The 14,721-nt window shown below is 44.4% G+C and overlaps 1 protein-coding gene across 1 annotated transcript in view; it reads left to right on the top strand.

The window, feature by feature from the left end:
* The window catches only part of LOC129837476 (integrin alpha-8-like), a 70,416-nt gene that overhangs the window by 22,813 nt on the left and 32,882 nt on the right, over positions 1-14,721 (top strand). The window contains exon 13 of the mRNA XM_055903670.1: positions 1,727-1,924. Coding sequence (XP_055759645.1) covers positions 1,727-1,924 — 198 coding nt within the window. The remainder of the gene's footprint in view (positions 1-1,726; positions 1,925-14,721) is intronic.

Here is a 14,721-nt window from a genome sequence, read left to right on the forward strand (position 1 = left end):
GTCAATAAACCTATCAGAAGCTTCTAAAGCCATGACATCCCTTTCTGGAATTTTCCAAGCTTTTTAAAGGCATAGTCAACTTAGTGTATGTAAACTTCTGACCCACTGGAATTGTGATACAGTGAATTATAAGTGAAACAATCTGTCTGTAAACAATTGTTGGAAAAATGACTTGTGTCATGCACACAGTAGATGTACTAACCGACTTGCCAAAACTATAGTTTGTTAACAAGAAATTTGTGGAGTGGTTGAAAAACTAGTTTTAATGACTCCAACCTAAGTGTATGTAAACTTCCGACTTCAACTGTATATAATAGGTGGCGTCAGAGGAAAGCCCATAAAATTGTCAGAGATTCCAGTCACCCAAGTCATAAACTGTTTTCTTCGCTACCGCACTGCAAGCGGTAACAGAGTTCCAAGTCTAGGACCAAACGGTTCCTTAACAGCTTCTACCCTCAAGCCATAAGACTGCTGAACAACTAATCAAATGGCCTCCTGACTATTTACATTGACCCCCCCACCATTTGTTTTTACACTGCTGCTACTCGCTGTTTATCATCTATGCATAGTCACTTCACCACTCCAGTACCTACATGTACAAATTACCTCAACTAACCTGTACCTCCGCACACAGACTTGGTACCAGTACCCCCTGTATACAGCCTCGTTATTGTTATGTTATTGTGTTACTTTTTATTATTTTTTACTTTAGTTTATTTGGTAAATATTTTCTTAACTCTTCTTGAACTACACAGTTGGTTAAGCGCTTGTAAGTAAGCATTTCACGGTGAGGTCTACACTTGTTGTATTTGGCGCATGTGACTTGTGATTTGACAAGTTTCCAGTTGAGTGTCATGAGGTGCAGGGGCGCGAGACGATGGTGACAGGTGTGCGGGATAATAAGCAGCCTGATGACCTAGAGGCTGGAGAGGGAGTATACGTGACACACACACACACTCATGCACAAACACATGCATTGAGTGAACTTAGAGGCTTTTGTCCTTAGGTTGATGCATCAGCTGGGTTAGACTGGGAATGTGGAGGTGATTACACACAAGACAGATCAGTAGAGAATCTATTAGCCTCAGGAAACTGCAGTGCTAGTGGAGCCAGAATGGAGCTTGAATGGAGCCAGAGACTCCAGCTGTCTGAGCCACAATGGAGACTAGAGTCTGAGACGCTGTGATGTTCTCCCTCATTATCATACAGTAGTGTTTGTATCTGTGTGTGTGTGTGTGTGTGTGTGTGTGTGTGTGTGTGTGTGTGTGTGTGTGTGTGTGTGTGTGTGTGTGTGTGTGTGTGTGTGTGTGTGTGTGTGTGTGTGTGTGTGTGTGTGTGTGTGTGTGTGTGTGTGTGTGTGTGTGTTAGTGTGTGTGTGTGCCATTGGCTGCTCATTGTCACAGGAATCTCCTGCCTGTGCCTTTTAGACAGTTCTACATGTTTGACATATACATTTGGAGAGAGAGAGAGAAGGAAATGGAAGCGAGAGGGGTAGTCCTAGGTAGTCTCTTTACCTCTCCCTCAGGGGCTTTCACTTGATGTCTAAACCATCCCTCTCATCCCTCTCTCTCATTCTTTTTCTCTCATCCCTCTCTCCTGCTGATGTGAGCTGGTCTGCTGTATCACTTCAGAAGGCCAGCCTTATAACTCATACTAGAGTTGGTTTTGTGTTTCTATGTGTTTCCTACCGTCATACCCCCCCCCCCCCCCTCTCTCTCTCTGATAGACGTGGCAGTGGGTTGTCCGTTTGGAGGGGAGGACCGGAGTGGCCTGGTGTTGATCTACAATGGCCAGAGAGACCTGACGGCCCGCGGCCTAACCCTCAGCCAGGAGCTCTATGGAGCCTGGGCCTCCAGTAGTGGCCTCTCCGGCTACGGCTTCACCCTGAGGGGGGACAGAGACCTGGACAACAACCATTACCCTGGTACACTCCCATGCACTTTACTTATTTTCTCGTCTTTTTTCCATTTCACTTCTCTCCTCCCTTCTTCTGGTGAAGTCGTTACTCAGAAGGGGTAGTGGGGTTACAGAGCTGTTGCCACGACGATTCTCTGATGACTTCTTGTCCTGTCCCAGGAAGACAGGGGGGGCATGCAATAAGTCTGTTCTCTGTGCACTAAAACATCTTAAGGAAATGTCAAAATGTTTCAACTTCATATTCATTATCTCCAGCACCACCCCAACATCAACGTATGTGAAAATGGTGTTTTCATGTTTTGTGGAAAAATAGATATGAGGGAAATAAGTGTTTCCAATAACATCATCAGTGTGCATCATGTGATTTTAAACAATTATGAGTAGGCATTGTCTACTAATTGTTTGACGATGTCATTGGAAACACTTATTTTCCTTATCTTTTTTGCTACAAAACATAGAAATGTGCCATTTCCACATATGTTCATGTTGGGATGGTGCTGGAGTGATGAATATACTTTTTTTAATTTCCCTTTGAAAGTGTTTAGTCTGTTCGCCAGATATTTCACCATAGCGCTATAGGCCTCTAGCGGACACAAGCCTCCAATTCTTCAGAAGAACATGTTCATGTGGCTGATATTACTTTGGAGACTTCCTCTTTTGTGATGTCATGGTACAGATGAACATGCCACACTAGAGCAATCTGAAGGGAAATCCTGTGTCTGAGTGTTTGTATTTACATGTTCAGTCAGTGGTAGTCTGAATGTCTGTCTGAGTGTTTGTATACACATGTTCAGTCAGTGGTAGTCTGAATGTCTGTGTGAGTGTTTGTATTTACATTCATTTACTTGGAATCATGGGCTCTTAAAGGTGATTTAAGACTGCACATGTTTTGAAATTAAACTTTTGTACCCCCTTGTTTTCCCCTCAATTTGGAGCCATTCTAAAAGCAGTGTAGTTCAGTCTTTGTACTTCTATAGACCAAGCTGAAAAGTAGGAATGATTATTTTTTTCTTTCCATCTTTTCTTCTTTCTGTAACAACAACAGACCTCCTCTGATCTCTCCATTCTGCAAACAGGAAATCTGGGTCTTTTATAATGAAAACAACACACACACACAAACACACACACACACTCACACACACACACACACACACACCAACACAGACACACACACACACACACGCACACGCACACACACACACACATCCACACATATGCAGTGCATGGCTTGTGATCAATTTCTCTGGCCTCTGAGTGTAAGTGTTGAGTCTGTGCCAGGATATGAACCAAAGCCAGTCCCTATACAGAATCACCCCACATCGAGTTACTCAGTCACACACACTGTATAAACACAGTGCATGTACAGGTGAAGTTGGAAGTATACACACACTTAGGTTGGAGTCATTAAAACTTGTTTTTCAACCACTCCACAAACTTTTTGTTAACGAACTATAGTTTTGGCAAGTCATTTAGGACATCTACTGTGTGCATGACACAAGTAATTTTGCCAACAATTGTTTACAGACAGATTATTTCACTTATAATTCACTATATGACAATTCCAGTGGGTCAGAAGTTCAGATACACTAAGTTGACTGTACCTTTAAACAGCTTGGAAAATTTCAGAAAAGGATGTCATGGCTTTAGAAGCTTCTGATAGGCTAATTAACATCATTTGAGTCAATTGGAGGTGTACCTGTGGATGTATTTCAAGGCCTACCTTCAAACTCAGTGCCTCTTTGCTTGACATCATGGGAAAATCAGAAGAAATCAGCAAAGACCTCAGAAAAAAAATTGTAGACCTCCACAAGTCTGGTTCATCCTTGGGAGCAATTTCCCAAAGCCTGAAGGTACCACGTTCATCTGTACAAACAATAGTACGCAAGTATAAACACCATGGAACCCACACAGCCGTCATACCGCTCAGGAAGGAGACGCGTTCTGTCTCCTAGAGATGAACGTACTTTGGTGCGAAAAGTGCCAATTCATCCCAGAACAACAGCAAAGGACCTTGTGAAGATGCTGGAGGAAACAGGTACAAAAGTATCTATATCCACAGTAAAACGAGTTCTATATCGATATAACCTGAAAGGCTGCTCAGCAAGGAAGAAGCCACTGCTCCAAAACAGTCATAAAAAAGATGTGCAACTGCACATGGGGACAAAGATCGTACTTTTTGGAGAAATGTCCTATGGTCTGATGAAACAAAAATAGAACTGTTTGGCCATAATGACCATCATTATGTTCGGAGGAAAAAGGGGGAGGCTTGCAAGCCAAAGAACCAAGAACACAAAATAGATGGCTTCATGAGGAAGGAACATTATGTGGATATATTGAAGCAACATCTCAAGACATCAGTCAGGAAGTTAAAGCTTGTTCGCAAATGGGTCTTCCAAATGGACAATGACCCCAAGCATACTTCCAAAGTTGTGGCAAAATGGCTTAAGGACAACAAAGTCAAGGTATTGGAGTGGCCATCACAAAGCCCTGACCTCAATCCTATAGAAAATGTGTGGGCAGAACTGAAAAATCATGTGCGTGCAAGGAGGCCTACAATCCTGACTCAGTTACACCAGCTCTGTCAGGAGGAATGGACCAAAATTCACCCAACTTATTGTGGGAATCTTGTGGAAGCCTACCCGGAACGTTTGACCCACGTTAAACAATTTAAAGGCAATGCTACCAAATACTAATTGAGTGTATGTAAACTTCTGACCAATGGGAATGTGATGAAAGAAATATAAGCTGAAATAAATCATTCTCTCTACTATTATTCTGACATTTCACATTCTTAAAATAAAGTGGTGATCCTAACTGACCTAAGACAGGGAATTTTTACTTGGATTAAATGTCAGGAATTGTGAAAAACGGAGTTTCAATGTTTTTGGCTAAGGTGTATGTAAACTGTACCTATAAGAATGCATACATGTACGCGTGCGTGCTGTAACTCAGGCTTTCTAAGGCCCTCTGAGAAAGCTCTGGTAGTGGAGGGAAAGCTCCCGGGTGGCATAGCCATCTCACTCACTCACTCACTGATTGTCTGCACTCCTCAAGACTGCATTAACCCACTGAGCTCAAGTCTAGGCGCCATCTCTCAGAGGCAACACAGGTTTTGAGGTTTTTCACAACAAAGTTACTCATTAGCTTGTTGAAAGTGGTGTTCCTATTTAACTAAACCCTGGAGAAGTGACTGGGTCAGTCAGAGAGAGCAGTCAGTCAGAAACAGCAGGAGATGTCCCTGGTACACAGAGGTTATAGCCTGCTAGACACACATTGACCTTGGGAAGCTCTGCTGTTCCCACTCCTAGGGTTAGGGTTAAGGTCAGTTGTGTGTGTGTGTGTGTCAGGGGTCAGATGGCCTGAGGGCAGGGATGTTCAGCTGTAAGGTCAGAGGTCAAAGGCTGTAGACATTTAACTTGCCAATCAGCAATCACACTGACTTAGCTCTACTGAACAGAAAACACACACACAACACACACACACACAAACACAATCCAAGATGTTGTAGCAGTCGGACATGTGTCTTTGTCTTGTCCCGTCCTGTCCCATGTCTATATATTTTTCTTTGTATATATATTGCAGATATATTTTAATCTCACTTTCCATCTATGGACTGAATATTTACTCCTGCAACCCGCCTCACCCAATGTGGTACGGATCTGCTATTTTTATACTTTAGAACCGGAACACCCATCAGAAGCTAGCCAGCTAACTAGCTACTAGCTAGTAGTCAGTTTGCCACTACTAGCGGTCCTCACCGTTAACTCTGACATCAGCCAGCCTCAACCCGGTCAATTCCTGCCAGTCTGCATAGCGCGATATCAACCCAGATCAAATCGGACTGCTTTTTCTCTACCAAATTTCCGGATTCCTAACACAAGCTCTGAACCTTTACACCGGATCATCGCAGCTAGCTAGCTGCTATCCGAGTGGCTACTCTTGGCTAACGTCTCTGTCCCGAAGCAAGCACCAGTTAGCCTGGAGCTAGCCTGGAGCTATGCCCATCTCCCGGCTAGCCAAAGAGGTCCACCAGCCAATTCTTGGGCTACAATACCTATTTTGGCAATTGGCCTGGACCCTTTACTGCCGACACGGAGCTCCGCCGATCCATCACGACTGGTATGCTGACGCAACCGTCCAAGGTGGTCTCAACAGGATGCCCATCTGCTATCCCCGGCCCGCTAGCTGTCTGAATAGGCGTGTCTCCAGCAGTGACTACGGAATTGGCTCCCTGACTCATCTAATGCTACTCATTGGACCCTATGATCACTCGGCTACACATGCCTCTCCCTAATGTCAATATGCCTTGTCTATTGTTGTTCTGGTTAGTGATTATAGTCTTATTTCATGGTAGAGACCCTAGCCCTGCCCAATATGCCTTAGATAGCCCTTTTGTTCCACCCCCCACACATGCAGTGATCTCACCTGGCTTAACTGGTGTCTCTAGAGACAAAACCTCTCTCATCATCACTCAATGCCTAGGTTTACCTCCACTGTACTCACATCCAACCATACCCTTGTCTATACATTATGCCTTGAATCTATTCTTCCGTGCCCAGATATCTGCCCCTTTCACTCTCTGTTCCGAACTCACGAGACGACCAGTTCTGATAGCCTTTAGCCGTACTCTTATCCTACTCCTCTGTTCCTCTGGTGATGTAGAGGTTAATCCAGGCCCTGCAGCCCCCAGCACCACTCCCATTCCCCAGGCGCTTTCATTTGTTGACTTCTGTAACCGTAAAAGCGTTGGTTTCATGCATGTTACCATTAAAAGCATCCTCCCTAAGTTTGTTTTATTCACTGCTTTAGCACACTCCGCCAACCCTGATGACCTAGTCGTGTCTGAATCATGGCTTAGGAAGACCAACAAAATCCAGAAATTTCCATCCCTAACTATAACATCTTCAGACAAGATAGAACTGCCAAAGGGGGCAGGGGTTGCAATCTACTGCAGAGATAGCCTGCATAGTTCTGTCATACTATCCAGGTCTGTGCCCAAACAATTCGAGCTTCTACTTTCCAGAAACAAGTCTCTCACCGTTGCCGCTTGTTATAGACCCCCTTCAGCCCCCAGCTGTGCCCTGGACACCATATGTGAATTGATTGCCCCCCATCTATCTTCAGAGTTCGTACTGTTAGGTGACCTAAACTGGGATATACTTAACACCCTGGCCGTCCTACAATCTAAGCATTATGCCCTCAATCTCACACAAATTATTAAGGAACCTACCAGGTACAACCCTAAATCCGTAACCATGGGCACCCTCTTAGATATCATCCTGACAAACTTGCCCTCTAAATACACCTCTGCTATCTTCAACCAGGATCTCAGCGATCACTGCCTCATTGCCTGCGTGTGTGATGGGTCCACGGTCAAACGACCAGCCCTCATCACTGTCAAACGCTCCCTAAAACACTTCAGCAAGCAGGCTGTTCTAATCGACCTGGCCCGGGTATCCTGGAAGGATATTGATCTCATCCCGTCAGTAGAGGATGCCTGGTTGCTCTTTAAAAGTGCTTTCCTCAACATCTTAAATAAGCATGCCTCGTTCAAAAAATGTAGAACTAAGAACAGATATAGCCCTTGGTTCACCCCGGACTTGACTGCCCATGACCAGCACAAAAACATCCTGTGGCGTTCTGCATTAGCATCGAATAGCCCCCGCGATATGCAACTTTTCAGGGAAGTCAGGAACCAATATACTCAGTCAGTTACTAAAGCTAAGCCTAGCTTTTTCAAACAGAAATGTGCATCCTGTAGCACTAATTCCAAAAAGTTTTGGGACACTGTAACGTCCATGGAGAATAAGAGCACCTCCTCCCAGCTGCCCACTGCACTGAGGCTAGCAAATACTGTCACAACCGATAAATCTATGATAATCGATCATTTCAATAAAAAGAATTCTACGGGCTGGCCATGCTTTCCACCTGGCTACCCCTACCCCGGCCAACAGCTCAGCCCCCCCCTGCAGCGACTTACCCAAGCCCCCCCCCCCCGCTTCTCCTTCACCCAAATCCAGACAGCTGATGTTCTGAAAGAGCTGCAAAATCTGGATCACGACAAATCAGCTGGGTTAGACAATCTGGACCCTCTCTTTCTAAAATTATCAGCCGAAATTGTTGAAACCCCTATTACTAGCCTGGTCAACCTCTCTTTCGTATTGTCTGAGATACCCAAAGATTGGATAGCTGCCGCGGTCATCCCCTTCTTCAAAGGGGGAGACACTCTAGACCCAAACTGTTATAGACCTATATCCATCCTGCCCTGCCTTTCTAAAATCTTGGAAAGCCAAGTTAACAAACAGATCACCGACCATTTCGAATCCCACCATACCTTCTCCACTATGCAAGCTGTGGAGAAGAGCTGGTCATGGGTGCACCTCAGCCACGCTCAAGGTCCTAAACGATATCATAACCGCCATCAATAAAAGACAGTACTGTGCAGCCGTCTTCATCGACCTGGCCAAGGCTTTTGACTCTGTCAACCACCGCATTCTTATCGGCAGACTCAATAGCCTTGGTTTCTCAAATGACTGCTTCGCCTGGTTCACCAACTACTTCTCAGATAGAGTTCAGTGTGTCAAATCGGAGGGCCTGTTATCCGGACCTCTGGCAGTCTCTATTGGGTGCCACAGGGTTCAATTCTCGAGCCGACTCTTTTCTCTGTATATATCAATGATGTCGCTCTTGCTGCTGGTGATCTTCTGATCCACCTCTACGCAGACGACACCATCCTGTATACATCTGGCCCTTCTTTGGACACTGTGTTAACAAACATCCAAACGAGCTTCAATGCCATACAACACTCCTTCTGTGGCCTCCAACTGATCTTAAATGCTAGTAAAACTAAATGCATACTCTTCAACCGATTGTTGCCCGCACCCGCCCGCCCGACTAGCATCACTACTCTGGACGCTTCTGACTTAGAATATGTGGACAACTACAAATACCTAGGCGTCTGGTTAGACTGTAAACTCTCCTTCCAGACTCACGTTAAGCATCTCCAATCCAAAGTTCAATCTAGAATCGGCTTCCTATTTCACAACAAAGCCTCCTTCACTCATGCTGCCAAACATACCCTCGTAAAACTGACTATCCTACCGATCCTTGACTTCGGCGATGTCATTTACAAAATAGCCTCCAACACTCTACTCAGCAAACTGGACGTAGTCTATCACAGTGCCATCCGTTTTGTCACCAAAGCCCGATATACAACCCACCACTGCGACCTGTATTCTCTCATTGGCTGGCCCTCACTCACCAAACCCACTGGCTCCAGGTCATCTATAAGTCTTTGCTAGGTAAAGCCCCGCCTTATCTCAGCTTACTGGTCACCATAGCAACACCCACCCATAGCACGCGCTCCAGCAGGTATATTTCACTGGTCATCCCCAAAGCCAACACTAACTTTAGCCGCCTTTCCTTCCAGTTCTCTGCTGCCAATAACTGGAACGAATTGCAAAAATCACTGAAGCTGGAGTCTCATGTCTCCCTCTCTAACTTTAAGAATCAGCTGTCAGTGCAGCTTACCGATCACTGTACCTGTACACAGCCAATCTGTAAATAGCACACCCAACTACCTCATCCCCATATTGTTATTTATCCTCTTGCTCTTTTTTCTATTGTGTTATTGACTGTATGTTTATTTATGTGTAACTCTGTTGTTGTTTTTGTCGCACTGCTTTGCTTTATCTTGGTCAGGTCGCAGTTGTAAATAAGAACTTGTTCTCTACTGGCCTACCTGGTTAAATAAAGGTCAAATAAAACACACACACTGAACACTTTGACAGCTGACACACTGAACACTTTGACAGCTGACACACTGAACACTTTGACAGCTGACACACTGAACACTTTGACAGCTAACACACTGAACACTTTGACAGCTGACACACTGAACACTGGTTCTAAAGAGAGAGCTTATACAGAAGTTTGAAGCAGCCGGTCTCTGACAGGTTGACAGGTTGTGTAAACGTTGGATGGCAGCCATATTTCTCAGAGCAGGGAGTCCGGGACTAGCCCAGAGGTTTAGTTACTCAGCATACCCCAAAGGTACACTTACTCCCAATGTGTGTCTGTATGTGTGTGTGTTTACGTACTAACCTCAAATCAGTGGTGGCAGACATGTTTTTATCAGTGTGGAAATATGATTGACTTGGAAGGTGAAAGTGGGCCATAGGGTATGTTTTATTTACCCCAAGGGTACATTTACCCCAAATCAGCCTCTGTGTCAGTGGCACTTTTCAGAGGGAAAAGAACGACTGGGTATGGAATACAGATGTACAGTTGAAGTCAGAAGTTTACATACACTTAGGTTGGAGTAATTAAAACTTGTTTTTCAACCACTCCACAAATTTCTTGTTAACAAACTATAGTTTTGGCAAGTCGGTTAGGACATCTACTTTGTGCAAGAAACAAGTAATTTTTCCAACAATTGTTTACAGACAGATTATTTCACTTATAATTCACTGTATCACAATTCCAGTGGGTCAGATGTTTACATACACTAAGTTTACTGTGCCTTTAAACAGCTGGTAAAATTCCAGGAAATTATGTCATGGCTTTAGAAGCTTCTGATAGGCTAATTGACATAATTTGAGTCAATTGGAGGTGTACCTGTGGATGTATTTCAAGGCCTACATTCAAACTCAGTGCCTCTTTGCTTGACATCATGGGAAAATCTAAATAAATCAGCCAAGACCTCTGAAAAAAAATTGTAGACCTCCACAAGTCTGGTTCATACTTGGGAGCAATTTCCAAACGCCTGAAAGTACCACGTTCATCTATACAAACAATAGTACGCAAGTATAAACACCATGGAACCACGCAGCCATCATACCGCTCAGGAAGGAGACGTGTTCTGTCTCCTAGAGATGAACGTACTTTGGTGCAAAAAGTGCAAATCAATCCCAGAACAACAGCAAAGGACCTTGTGAAGATGCTGGAGGAAACAGGTTCAAAAGTATCTATATCCACAGTAAAACGAGTCCTATATCGACATAACCTGAAAGGCCGCTCAGCAAGGAAGAAGCCACTGCTCCAATACAGCCATAAAAAAGCCAGACTACGGTTTGCAACTGCACATGGGGACAAAGATCGTACTTTTTAGAGAAATGTCCTCTGGTCTGATGAAACAAAAATAGAACTGTTTGGCCATAATGACCATTGTTATGTTTCGGAGGAAAAAAGGGGAGGCTTGCAAGCCGAAGAACACCATCCCAACCGTGATGCACGTGTGTGGCAGCATCAAGTTGTGTGGGTGCTTTGCTGCAGGAGGGACTGGTGCGCTTCACAAAATAGATGACATCATGAGGTAGGAACATTATATGGATATATTGAAGCAACATCTCAAGACATCAGTCAGGAAGTTAAAGCTTGGTCGCAAATGGGTCTTCCAAATGGACAATGACCCCAAGCATACTTTCAAAGTTGTGGCAAAATGGCTTAAGGACAACAAAGTCAAGGTATTGGAGTGGCCATCACAAAGCCCTGACCTCAATCCTATAGAGAATTTGTGGGCAGAACTGGAAAGGCATGTGCGAGCAAGGAGGCTTACAAACCTGACTCCTTTACACCAGCTCTGTCAGGAGGAATGGGCCAAAATTCACCCAACTTATTGTGGGAAGCTTGTGGAAGGCTATCCGAAACGTTTGACTCAAGTTTAACTATTTAAAGGCGATGCTACCAAATAGTAATTGAGTGTATGTTAACTTCTTACCCACTGGGAATGTGATAAAATAAATGAAATCTGAAATTAATCATTCTCTCTACTATTATTCTGACATTTCACATTCTTAAAATGAAGTGGTGATCCTAACTGACCTAAGACAGGGATTTCTTACTAGGATTAAATTCAGGAATTGTGATAAACTCAGTTTAAATGTATTTGGCTAAGGTGTATGTAAACTTCCAACTACAACTGTACCTATGGGAGGAACATGCACACACACACACACACACACACACACACACACACACACACACACACACACACACAGGCACACACATAGGCACGCACCATAGGAGGTTGGTGGCAGCTTAATTGGGGAGGACAGGCTTTTGGTAGTGACTGGAGCGGAATGGTATCAAACACATGGTTTCCAGGTGTTTGATGCCATTCCATTCGCTCCATTCCGGCCATTATTATGTGCCGTTCTCCCCTCAGCAGCCTCCACTGGCACACACGTTTGCACACATACACCTACGGGAGAAGTGGGGTTGGGTTTCTCTGGAGTGTAAGACGGACAGATCCAGGACTTTGGAATGAGAGCGGAATTCTTCTGTTGGAAGTTTGGATCCCTGAGGCTGAGCTGATGTTTGTACTGTACTTTTTGCGTGAGAGTGTGTGTGTGTGTGTGTGTGTGTGTGTGTGTGTGTGTGTGTGTGTGTGTGTGTGTGTGTGTGTGTGTGTGTGTGTGTGTGTGTGTGTGTGTGTGTGTGTGTGTGTGTGTGTGTGTGTGTGTGTGTGTGTGTGTGTGTGTGTGTGTGTGTGTGTGTGTGTGTGTGTGTGTGTGTGTGTGTGCGGTTAGATCTGCATGCTGAAAGCACACCTTAGCTTTGATGACTTGCAGATTGTGGTTGAAAGGCCAAGTGCTTTAGCTGCTGTCCTCTTTCCTCCTCTCTGCCTCGTTCCCCCTCTTCCTTCTTCCCTCTCTTTCCCCTCTTCCTCCTTCCCTCCTCACCTCTACCTTTCCAACTGCCCCCCATACCCCACAGACAGCTAGAGGTCCCCCTTTCTCTGCCGGCCCCTTGTTACACCAATAAAACACACACACACACACACACACACACACACACACACACACATACACACACACACACACACACACTGGGGGCTAGGGTGTAATGTTGAATGTTGTGGTTTCAGAGGACCAGCAGGCTAAGGCACTCTCACTGACTGCAAAAACAGATGGACCACTCCTACATTCAATTTAGACACACGTTCTTAAACACGCACACGCGCACACATACACAAGAACACACACACATACAGAGGCAAACGCGCGCACACACACACACACACACACACACACACACACACACACACACACACACACTCAATAGATCTTATTTGAATCTAATAGTTTAACCATTTAAACAGATGTCACTAACGGTGTGCCTGTGTGTGTTACACTCTAGCCCTCTATCAGCATCAAGACTTAACCTAGTCTGTTTCATTTGATGGATAGCCAGGGATGTATATTCCCAACAGATTAAAGGCCATCTGAGGCTAACCTCTCTGTCACAAGTCTTCAGAACCACATCAACCCTTATAGGTCCTGATCACATTTTTCTCATGACCTCCACTAGACCGATGGAACTAGAGAGCTCAGAACTCTTTCAAACAGAACTGCAGAGGTCAGAACTAATGAGCTTAACCAGTCCCATTGATATATTATCATGAGTAAGCTTAGCCTCTGACCCTCAGCCTCATTGATATTAGCATGACTTATCTTAGCCTCTGACCCTCAGCCTCATTGATATTAGCATGACTTATTTTAGCCTCTGACCCTCAGCCTCATTGATATTAGCATGACTTATCTTAGCCTCTGTCCCCAGTCCCAGTGTTGTATCAGCTTCAGAGCTTAGCTTAACCTCTGTCTTCCAGTGACAGGACTAGCTAGATCTATGGTTGGGGGCATATTCTATATGTCCCAGTCAGTCCTGTGTTAGTGTTGTGTTAGCTTAGCTTAGTGTGTCTGGCAGGGAAGGCTTGTTTTGATTAAGTCTCTTTCCCACTGAGGTTTCAGACTTTCAGCCAATGCTGGTGTGTGTGTGTGCGTGCGTGCGTGCGTGCGTGGTCTGTCTCCCGTGAACACAATCATTAAAGTGCAGCTCTATTTTAAACAAAAACCCATTTAAGACTCTTCATCTTCAAAACACATAATCACAAATGAACTGAGTAGAGCACTGGACTAGTTGTGTGGCTGCTGCAGACTGACTGGTTGTATAAGGCACATGATTATAGTAAAGTGGCTGCTACAGACTGACTAGTTGTATAAGGCACATGATTATAGTAAAGTGGCTGCTACAGACTGACTAGTTGTTTAAGGCACATGATTATAGTAAAGTGGCTACTAGAGACTGACTAGTTGTATAAGGCACATGATTATAGTAAAGTGGCTGCTACAGACTGACTGGTTGTATAAGGCACATGATTATAGTAAAGTGGCTGCTGCAGACTGACTAGTTGTATTAGGCACATGATTATAGTAAAGTGGCTGCTACAGACTGACTAGTTGTTTAAGGCACATGATTATAGTAAAGTGGCTGCTACAGACTGACTAGTTGTTTAAGGCACATGATTATAGTAAAGTGGCTGCTACAGACTGACTGGTTGTATAAGGCACATGATTATAGTAAAGTGGCTGCTACAGACTGACTAGTTGTACAAGGCACATGATTATAGTAAAGTGGCTGCTACAGACTGACTGGTTGTATAAGGCACATGATTATAGTAAAGTGGCTGCTACCGACTGACTAGTTGTATAAGGCACATGATTATAGTAAAGTGGCTGCTACAGACTGACTGGTTGTATAAGGCACATGATTATAGTAAAGTGGCTGCTACAGACTGACTGGTTGTATAAGGCACATGATTATAGTAAAGTGGCTGCTACAGACTGACTAGTTGTACAAGGCACATGATTATAGTAAAGTGGCTGCTACAGACTGACTGGTTGTATAAGGCACATGATTATAGTAAAGTGGCTGCTACAGACTGACTGGTTGTATAAGGCACATGATTATAGTAAAGTGGCTGCTACAGACTGACTGGTTGTATAAGGCACATGATTATAGTAA

The sequence above is a fragment of the Salvelinus fontinalis genome, chromosome 38, assembly GCF_029448725.1.
Source record: "Salvelinus fontinalis isolate EN_2023a chromosome 38, ASM2944872v1, whole genome shotgun sequence".
NCBI lineage: Eukaryota > Metazoa > Chordata > Actinopteri > Salmoniformes > Salmonidae > Salvelinus > Salvelinus fontinalis.